An 11,228-nucleotide genomic window follows, 5' to 3' on the forward strand; every position below is an offset into this window, starting at 1 on the left:
GTAAAGCCCTACATCCCATTGTGCTATTCCTGCTTTGACTCCTGACAGGTAGACCTTGTATTCTCCCACTTCCTCTTCTTTCTCACCCCTTACCCGAATGTCACTAACAGCTAAAACGTCCAGCCCCATCTTACTTGCAGCCTCTGCCAGCTCTACCTTCTTCCCCCATTGATTGTTGCCAGCATCATATTTAAAGTACCAGGGAAGCAGGTTGCTAGCCTTACTTGCCCCGAGTCCCATTGGGTTTTACCCCTAACGGCTGAGGGACTAACCGGTGGATTTGGTAGTCTTTGCCGTATGAGCACAAAGGTGACCACGACTCAGAATATGTCCGAGATGCCCAGCCTTATTCCAAAGTAACTGGTATCCCGACTGTCAGGACCACTTACTTGGCCACTCATACGTTGCCCGTGGTTCATGAACTAGGACATGACTACAGGAACCCACACCATGAACCACCATGAAGCTTGGTAACATTATTTAATATTAGACAGGTACAGGGATTAGTGACTACAAGGTTGTTGTAGCGAGACTGTGACTGCTGCAGTGTCCAAATCCACCAAATGTAAATGCAAAATATATCTATTTAAATAAGCAAATAAAAATTTGCTTGACACATTTCTACAAGATAGTCTCCACTCCTTCCAATCTAACTACGTAGACAAGTTCTAGTTTAAACTGAAAAAATTGACAGCAACTGATATACACCAACTAAATTAATAAGAGATGGTACTGATTCTCCATGGTACCCAAAACAGGCCAGAACACTGTCGTGGAAGCAACAAAGAAATCATGCCAAATTTAAAAGAATGAAAAATCTCCACGATTGGTGACATATTACTGAAGCTTTGATGTACACCAGCAACTGATATACACCAAGTAAATTAATAAGAGATGGTACTGATCCTCCACAGTACATAAAACAGGTCAGAACACTGTTGTGGAATCAAGGAAGAAAGCATGGCAAATTTAAAAGAATGCATTATCTCCAACATTGGTGATGTTTTACTGAAGCTCAAAATTTAGCAAGGACTTCAATGTGAGATGATTTAAATAGAAAACCCGTCTCAAAATCTGGCAGAAATTCCAAAGAGATTCTGATCATGTGTAACATACAACAGCAGCAAGACACAATATCTTCACTGCACAGCAACAATGGTAATGTTAGTGATGACAGTGCCACTAAAGCAGATTACTTAACACGGCTTTCCAAAATACCTTCACCACAGGAGACGAAGTAAATATTCCATAATTTGAATCAAGAACAACTGTCACCAGGAGTAGCTTAGAAATATATATCCTTAGTGAAGTGAAGCAGCTTACACCACTTAATAAAGGCAAGGCCTCCAGTCAGTACTGTATACCAGTTAGGTAACTTTCAGAGTACACTTACACAATAGCTCCACACTTAGCAATCATATACCCCTGGTCATGCGATGAAAGATCCGTACCTAGTCTGAAAAGTTGCACATGTTACACCAATACTTGAATGGAAATAGGAGAAATCTGCTGAATTACAGACTCAACTCACTAATGTCAATTAGCAGTACAATTTTGGAACAAATGGAAATGGAAATGAAGTCCCATGCTTCTTTACAGAGTGTAGGGGAACGATGCGGGAGACCCGCACCGCCTTACTAGGCAAGGTCCTAATGGAGGTGGTTTGCCGTTGCCTTCCTCCGACCGTAATGAGGATGAATGATGATGATGAAGACGACACAACAACACCCAGTCATCTCGAGGCAGGAAAAATCCCTGACTCCGCCGGGAATCGAACCCGGGACCCCGTGCTCGGGAAGCGAGAACGCTTCCGCGAGACCACGAGGGCAGACTTGGAACAAATATTATGTTCTAAAATTATGAATTACTTGAAATGAAATGATTTATTAACAAATAACCAACACAGATTCAGAAAATATTGTTCCTGTGAAATGCAATTAGATCTTTATTCAAACAAAATAATGAGTGTTGCTGACAGGGATTTCAAATTGATTCCACATTTTTAGATTTCCAGAAAGCTTTTTACACTATTCCTCATGAACAAATTTTAATTAACTTCCAGAATGAGATTTTCACTCTGCAGCGGAGTGTGCGCTGATATGAAACTTCCTGGCAGATTAAAACTGTGTGCCCGACCGAGACTTGAACTCGGGACCTTTGCCTTTCGTGGGCAAGTGCTCTACCATCTGAGCTACCGAAGCACGACTCACACCAGGTACTCACAGCTTTACTTCTACCAGTACCTCGTCTCCTACCTTCCAAACTTTACAGAAGCTCTCCTGCGAACCTTACAGAACTAGCACTCCTGAAAGAAAGGATATTGCGGAGACATGGCTTAGCCACAGCCTGGGGGATGTTTCCAGAATGAGATTTTCACTCTGCAGCGGAGTGTGCGCTGATATGAAACTTCCTGGCAGATTAAAACTGTGTGCCCGACCGAGACTCGAACTTGGGACCTTTGCCTTTCGCGGGCAAGTGCTCTACCATCTGAGCTACCGAAGCAAGAGTCACGCCCGGTACTCACAGCTTTACTTCTGCCAGTACCTCGTCTCCTACCTTCCAAACTTTACAGAAGCTCTCCTGCGAACCTTGCAGAACTAGCACTCCTGAAAGAAAGGATACTGCGGAGACATGGCTTAGCCACAGCCTGGGGGATGTTTCCAGAATGAGATTTTCACACTGCAGCGGAGTGTGCGCTGATATGAAACTTCCTGGCAGATTAAAACTGTGTGCCCGACCGAGACTCGAACTCGGGACCTTTGCCTTTCGCAGGCAAGTGCTCTACCATCTGAGCTACCGAAGCACGACTCACGCCCGGTACTCACAGCTTTACTTCTGCCAGTACCTCGTCTCCTACCTTCCAAACTTTACAGAAGCTCTCCTGCGAACCTTGCAGAACTAGCACTCCTGAAAGAAAGGATACTGCGGAGACATGGCTTAGCCACAGCCTGGGGGATGTTTCCAGAATGAGATTTTCACTCTGCAGCAGAGTGTGCGCTGATATGATTAACTTGCCTACCTAGGGAGTATTGTCTCAGTTGTGTGGCTGGATTCATGGTTTCCTGTCAGATTGAAAGTCATTAAGTAAAACAAAAATGATATCTGGCATTACAGAAGAAAGTGTTATAAGCCCTCTGCTATTCCTGATCTATATAAACAATTTAGGGGTCAATCTGAGCAGCCCTTTTAGAGTGTTTACCGATGATGCTGTATTTTACCATCTTGTAAAGTCATCAAAACCAATAGCAAAATGATTTAGACAAGATATCTATATAATACAAAATGTGGCAATGATTCTAAATAATGAAAAGTGTGACATTGTCCACATGAGTAATGAAAGGAATCCACTAAATTTTGGTTACATGATAAATCACATAAACTTAAAGAATGTGAATTCCACTAAATACTTAGGTTTTCCAGTTACAAATAACTTAAATTGGAATGATCACATAGATAATGTTATATGGAAAGCAAACCAAAGACTGTGATTTATTGGCAGAACACTTAGAAGATGCAACAGGTCTAGTAAAGAGACCGCCTACACTACACTTGTTCATCGTCTTCTGGAGTATTACGACGCAGTGTGGGATCCACCTCACATACGATTGACAGGGAACACTGAAAAAGTTCACAGAAGTGCAGCTAGTTTTGTATTATCATGAGGTACGGGAGACAGTGCATGAATATGATATGCCAGTTATTGAAACAAAACACATTTTTCATTGCATTCTAGTTCTCAGCATACTTAAATCAGCAATTCCCACTCCTTTCTTGGAAACATAATCTTGTCACTCTTTAAAAACTCCATAAGCTTTCAGTGCTGTTACCCTTCAGAACTCAGTCTACCATACACTATAAAATCCAGTAACCAAAAAGTAACATAAGTGTCCTCTTTGCTGAACAGTTTCTGCACACAATTTAATAATTCCCTTACTTGAGATCTTATTTTCTTGTATTTGCAATCTGAACCACACTACATGATCAAAAGTGGCCAAACCCTCCTATGTAATGCAGAATGGACCACTAGATGCCACGAGAGATGGTCCTTCCAGAATAAAAGGAGGCAGGGAGCATTGTGTTGTCAGTCAGGAAAGCTCAGGGACTTTGAACACTGACTAGTCACTGGATGTAACCAAAGTAACAAAAACATCAGGATATTTGAAACCTGTTAAAGCTGCCCAAGTCAACTGTCAGTGATCTGATAACATACAGAATTTCAGAACAGAAGTCTCATGTACAGGAGACATGTTATTGTGGTTGTGGTCTTCAGTCCAGAGACTGGTTTGATGCAGCTCTCCTTGCTACTCTACCCTGTGGAAGCTTCTTCATCTCCCAGTACCTACTGCAACCTGCATTATCCTGAATCTGCTTAGTGTATTCATCTCTTAATCTCCCTCTATAATTTTTACCTTCCACGCTGCCCTCCAATACTAAATTGGTGATCCCTTGATGCCTCAGAACATGTCCTACCAACCGATCCCTTCCTCGAGTCAAGTTGTGCCACAAATTTCTCTTCTCCCCAATTCTATTCAATACCTCCTCATTAGTTATGTGATCCATGCTCCGATCCGTCACATGCCAGTTTTCTCTCTCCTGATAACAACGTCCTCCTGAGTACTCCCCACCCGGAGATCCGAATGGGGGACTATTTTACCTCCGGAATATTTTACCCAAGAGGACACCATCATCATTTAACCATACAGTAAAGCTGCATGCCCTTGGGAAAAATTATGGCTGTAGTTTCCCCTTGCTTTCAGCCGTTCGCAGTATCAGCACAGCAAGGCCGTTTTGGTTAGTGTTACAGGGCCAGATCAGTCAATCATCCACACTGTTGCCCCTGCAACTACTGAAAAGGCTGCTGCCCTTCTTCAGGAACTACACGTTTGTCTGGCCTCTCAACAGATACCCCTCTGTTGTGGTTGCACCTATGGTACGGCTATCTGTATCGTTGAGGCACGCAAGCCTCCCCACCAACGGCAAGGTCCATGGTTCATATCAAAATTACAATTCACTTATTTTAAGTTTTGTCCCACTTACAATATTAATTGTTGAAGAATTTACTTATTTAAAATTTTTCAAACTTACAATATTTACACCCATTATAACTAGCATAAATTTTTATTCTGTCTTAGGGATCCAGCTCAAAGTATCGCTTCGTCGTTCATGAAATCTTGTACTGAGTAGGAGCATCTTTGAATTACAAAATCATGTAACTTGCTTTTTAAAATATTTAGCTTCAAATTCATTATACCACACCCTTATATTTTGTTGTGAATTTTACTGGCTATATATTGAGGAGACTGAGCACATAATTTTAAGTGATGTGAAGTGAGCATAAAGTTTTCTTTATTGTCTTGTGTTATATGAGTATTCAAAAATTTTTTTTTATTTTTTTTTATTTTTATAGATAAGCTCTGCTACAGAGAATGGATGTAAAAAATCACATAAAATCAGCTGAATGAATCGCTTGTGAGTTCCAAAGTGCTACCAGCAGTCCACTTAGCACGATGACTGTGGGATTGGGTACAACTGTCAAATAGCTCCTCATAAGTCAAACATTTCTGTAGTCCATGATAAATGAGTCTTGAGGTGATGTAAAGAGTGATTCTACTGGACAGTGTATGAATGTAAACGAGTGATTAGCAGTGATGAATCGTGCTATACTTTGTGGCAGTCTGATGGAACAGTTTGGGTTTGGTGAATTCCTGGAGAATGTGACCTGTCGTCATGTGTAGTGCCAACAGATAAGTATGGAGAAGCTGGTGTTAGGGTATGGGGGGTGTTTTTTTGTCATTAGCGTGTGGTCCCCTTATCATGCTCAAGACAATGCTAAATGTAGAAGGATATGAACACAATTTACAGTCTTGTGTACTGTGTACAGAAGAGGGACAGTTCAAAGACAATGATTCTTTCTGTACCAGCATGACAATGCACACTGTCCTAAGCATCTGTGAGGCAATGGTTTATGAACAGTAACATTCCTGAAGCGGGCTAGCCTGCTCACAGTCCAGAAGTAAATGCAATAGAACAGATTTGAGTTGAGTTAGAATGCTGACTTTGGTCCAGTCACCAGTGTCCAGTATCACTATTTTCAATAGTTTCGGGTCTTGAGGAAGAATGGGCTCCCATTCATTGAAAGTGACCCCAGAGGAGTTAAAGCCATCAGAAAGGTGAAGGGTGGACACACCACAAATTAATGTCCACTAATAGGCATCCAGGTACTTTTGATCACATAGTTTATATTCAGTGTTCAACCTAAGAACTTTCATGACAGTTAAAGCACATGAGGGCAGAATGGCTAGCCAGTACTTACCTTCAGGAGGCGAAATTTCTAGTAATACTGAAAGAAAATCTAACCCTATAGCTCAAATAAAATAGCTTTGTGACTGATAATTATAACAGCATGCGGCTTTGTTGACAGCATGCAGCCAACCAAGCATATCCAGGCTCTGCACATACCTATGAAACAGCTAACTTAACAAGCATCTAGCAGCTGAAAAAGAAAACAATTGGTTGGCAGCTAGTCTATACTGCTCAACATTCTGAAATGTTAATTAAAAAGCTATTTTAATCAAACAACAGCTCTTGGAACTTGTAAGTTGCTTCCACCAGGTCAGGTTAAAGGAAGAAAATGAAGCAATTCAGAGGCAATCTGTTAGATTTGTTACTGATAGGTTTGGTCAACATATGAACATTACAGAGATGCTTCATGTGCTCAAATAATAATTCCTGGAGGGAAGGCAATGTTCTTTTTGTGAAACACTATTGAGGAAATTTGGAGAATCGGCATTTGAAGCTGACTGATGACTGGGTCTACTGCCGCCAATATGCATTTCAAGTAAAGGCCACAAAGATGAGAGATATTAGTACTTGTATGGAAGTACATACACAGTCATTATTCTCTCGCTATATTTGCAAGAGTAACAGGAAAGGAAACAACTAGTAATGGTACAAGGTACATTCCCCGTGCATCATATGGCGGCCTGCAAACTATGTATGTGTCTGGATGAAATTGGAATTAGTTGGAGAAGATTTTAAAGGTAGAGCAAGTTGCTCAGGCCTTAGGTTGAGACAGATCCATCTGTTGAGTCTGTGCTCCGTCTCATCCTGACATGATGTCCCTTTTACACAAGATCTTAGTGACCTGCTGCTCCTTTCCAACATTCCCCAACCAATCCCTCTTTCTTCTCTGAGGTAAGAACATACAAGTTCCAGAAGCTCGAACTAGCATCTTTTACTTTAAAGATCACACATTAAGTTGCAGATAGGCACAATTAAATGACACTCAAACTTAGACTTTCATCCACATTCTTCATTAGAAAAAGAGAAACATAAACCATTCATTCACATAAGCAAGCACACCTCACACACAGACATGACACTGCTGGAGTTGGTGGTCATGTGTGCATGAGGTGTACTTGCTTGTGTGTGTGAATAGGTTGTTTTTCTCTTTCTCCGATGAAGACTGGCTGAAAGTTTATGTGTGTCATTTAATTGTGGCTGTCTGCAACTGAACATGTAATCTTTACAGTAAGTAGCTCTCTGTCTTTTCCTACACTGTTGATATTCCTACATGGAGTTTCCATTGTTTGATGTTATCTTTTACTTCAATTGTTTCTGTTGTTGGTAGGCCTACTAGGAAATTCATACCAGTCAGCTATTCTCTCTCCTTGTCATTTCATACAATGAATGTTCCTACCACAACTTCATACCGAGATATTGCCTTCAGTCCAAAGTCAGTCTCCATCCCAAACACAAAACAAGGTCTTACGTGGCATTCCAGGAGTGCCTGACAAACAATATGCCTCCATCATTGTTCTGGGTTATCCATCACCAATTACGAGGCCTTTGTTCTCTAGAGAAATAAGGGGATAACGAACGTAACACTTGACTAACATTTCTGAGTGAAGGGGAAGACAGACATTTACAAGTTACCTCATCACCCGAACTCCAAGACTGAGACAGACTTGCACAAGTTTAAAACTCCTCCAAGACTATACAACAGAAATTACAAACATTCATATCTCACACTGGCATATACAATGTATCACATTGTATACAGTCTTATGGAGAAATAAAAACCTAAACATTCTGCACATCTTATAGATTCTGATTTAAAAGCATGCACTGAACATAGATCTATTTTTGTTGATTAACATTTGCAACCTTCTGCTGAAAAGTTTCATAAGTTGAAGATAATAATAATTTCTTTGGCCATCTGAAATCTGTGCCCCTTTCGCCTCTACACCACACCTTGCAAGCCTCATTCGACATAATTTTCATCTATATCGATGCTCCTTATGCACATGATAATTAAACTGCTGAATAGCAGTGTACCCTTCTGTTTACCTTCCTAATTCCAAATGTCAAGAGGGCTGCACGTCTTTTCATTTTGTTTTTGTCTCTGTTTTCACATGTTCATGTAACAAATACAGTAATTTATTTATCTTGATTATGATTTGATTTTTCATCTGTGATCGTCATCATGTTATGTGTTTACCACATACTGAAATTCTCACATCATGCAAATGCAAAACACAGGTGTTATTTCTTCTTCTTGTTTCTTCATCACTTATTTCTATTGATTTCTTCATGCACTTAAATGTTAGTTGATGTCTTCAAAGTTGTAGTAGGGTGGCTCAGTTGTTCAGGTACCAGACTCAAAATTCAGGCTCAGATTTCCCTAGTTCAGAAGGTGTTTTTTGTACAGCTTTCTTTGACAAAGCATTGTGTAAGTGGAAAATGTAACAGCAGTAATTGTGATATCACAAAAATTTCTTAACGCTTTTCAGTTAAATTATGGTTTAATCTATTGCCTTTGGGCCAACAAAATTTCTGGGAATGTAGCTTCATGAAATATCAATCCAGGTAACATCTTGTTTGCTTTACAAACAGTACTCTAACTTATAGGATTGCTTAATGTGTGTCGTTCTGCCAAAGCAACAAGCAACTAATTCCTTAATGACCAATCAAGAAAAGCATGCAAAATGGGCAATTTCCATTCTGACCGGTAGTGCACTGCCTTTGATCCAAGACTTCAAGTAAGATATTGCTCTTCTCTGTTATTTCCATCTTTACACTACCTTTCAATTTTGGAGGAACCTATGGTTAGAAAAGTGCAGAAACTACTACTTTTATCAGGATGTGGCTGGTTTTTAGCAAACAATTTTATGTGAAGAGCACCTGAAGCACTAATAATATAGCAGTCTGAAAAGGAAGAGAAGAAGATATATTATTTAATGGCAACAGAAATAAAAGATGAAACTGCCAGTAAATGTGTCACAAAGACACTACCAAAGTTGTGTTACAGCTGAAAATAATAATAACCTGCATACATAGATAGCTTAAAGGGTAAAATTTTAATATATTGGTCAGCAAAGGAAAACAGGCCATGATTATGGTAATGAACACAATAATTCTCAAATTCTTCATAAAATTTTAAGCTCTGTCAATAATTTTCTGTTCTTTCGTTGTCCCATCTGAGACAATATTTCTTAATTTTTTACTTATTCATATCTATAAATGTTTAAAGGTCATATATTCAACACGTCCTACCCCTAGAATCTTATTCAAAAAGGCCAAATATCATAAAATATGCTGGTCACCTTTGGAGGGTCTCTACGCCCCAATAATTATAAATGGCTTAGGATGTCAGGCAGCCAAGTTTATTATGTACAAAAAATATCTGTTACTATTCACTGGTTGTTTTCCAGCAATCTCTTTTATTCTGTTGTGATAAATCCAATAGATCAGATGACTTTATGTTAGTTACATGGCTACTTTCATGTTCCTTGCACAGTAAATCATAATGTAACAATGTGGAACGGGTATGTGTTGAACATTAATTCTACTGTTCTTTTATAATTGAAGTTTAATGTAATCTTGATGTAGTCCATACAGTCTTGCCTTGTCAATAACATCAGTTGTGAAAATAAATTAATGCACGGTAAAATCATATATTTAATGCATTCGTATTGCTACAGTATAGTAATATAATTCAAACTGTTCGAAATTTCAGACCAAGTAGTTACCACTGCAAATTACTGACAAATATTGGTCTGTAAATATGGGCAGATTAGAACATGATGAAATTTTGACTTTAAACACAGGTGTTTACTACTGTTGTTAACAAGCATACAGGTACAAGCTTAGCGGCTAACTTGTTTCAACCGATAGAAATACATGCGTCAGTGGGGACAATGGCATTTAAACTACAGTATTCGTACCTTCGCATTGTGAAAGCTGTCGGAATTGCTATAGGGAACAGGTGTGGGAGGACTATCTGTATGGCAGTAAACTTCATTTATATTGCTACTGTTCGACGACGACACGCTTTGCACCTCTTCAGCGTCAACCACATCGACACTTTCATCATAAATTGTTGACGCGGACAACTGCAAATTAATAGCTGTGAAACTTACGGACCTCTGAAACTGGCACTGACAGAATTAAAAACACCTTGCGAGCAAGGAAAAGAACGACAACTTATCAAATGACGCTCCACTATATTTGTGAAGCTTCTGAAAAATGTAATCAGTTTATATGTTTGTGAAAGTTATACTCTATTTTGTAAATTTTGCTTAAAGTATTCGTTACATCACTACAGCAAAAAAATGCGTTTCATGATTGTTCTATAAGGTATAACAAACAAACTGAATTATAACGAATCGTAAACGATGTCTCCTACTAAACTGCAGTTACCTTCATTCTAGGAGAAATATCGTCTTCATCGTTAGAATCTCTGTTGGATAGCATATCAAAAATGATCCAGAATAGGCCTATGTGAAGTATTTCTTGTCATTAACAAGATTCAAATGCGTATCCAAGAGCGACGCGTTTGACCGACCACGCCAGTAAGAAAAACCTAAAAAATGGGTTTCTTTGTACGTTTTTAGACGAAGATGCCCAATATTATAGCAATATACAATTATTGTTATCTATTCAATATTTAAAAACGCTTATGTAATTAATATTTCTACTAGTCAAGCTAATGTGATTACAGTAGTCTTCCTTTGCTTTGTTACTATTGTTGCTTAGCAACTACCACACAGGAAGCGCTCCCCTACACACGAGTGTGTTGCCACGGCACTCTCTATTAATACAGGCGTCCGTAGTGTGACCATAGGGAAGCGATCGATCACTGATCGATTGGAATTCCCACACAATCTCAAGGTTCGTTTAAGAAACTGCCATCGGGCGGCCCAAGCAAATGCGCAGATCTGTAGTCG

The 11,228-nt window shown here is 39.5% G+C and overlaps 1 protein-coding gene across 3 annotated transcripts in view; it reads right to left on the reverse strand.

The window, feature by feature from the left end:
- LOC126162341 (intraflagellar transport protein 46 homolog) overlaps positions 1-11,228 on the reverse strand; it is a 148,007-nt gene extending 136,779 nt beyond the window's left edge. The window contains exons 1-3 of one of the 3 annotated variants that reach the window (XM_049918779.1): positions 11,001-11,228; positions 10,702-10,864; positions 10,227-10,394 (exon numbers count right to left, since the gene is read on the reverse strand). In XM_049918779.1, the coding sequence (XP_049774736.1) occupies positions 10,227-10,394; positions 10,702-10,755 (222 nt within the window). In that variant the 5' untranslated portion in view covers positions 10,756-10,864; positions 11,001-11,228. The remainder of the gene's footprint in view (positions 1-10,226; positions 10,395-10,701; positions 10,865-11,000) is intronic. The other 2 variants (XM_049918778.1, XM_049918780.1) reach the window with 2 other exon arrangements.

The sequence above is a fragment of the Schistocerca cancellata genome, chromosome 2 (genome assembly GCF_023864275.1).
Source record: "Schistocerca cancellata isolate TAMUIC-IGC-003103 chromosome 2, iqSchCanc2.1, whole genome shotgun sequence".
NCBI classification, from domain to species: Eukaryota; Metazoa; Arthropoda; class Insecta; order Orthoptera; family Acrididae; genus Schistocerca; species Schistocerca cancellata.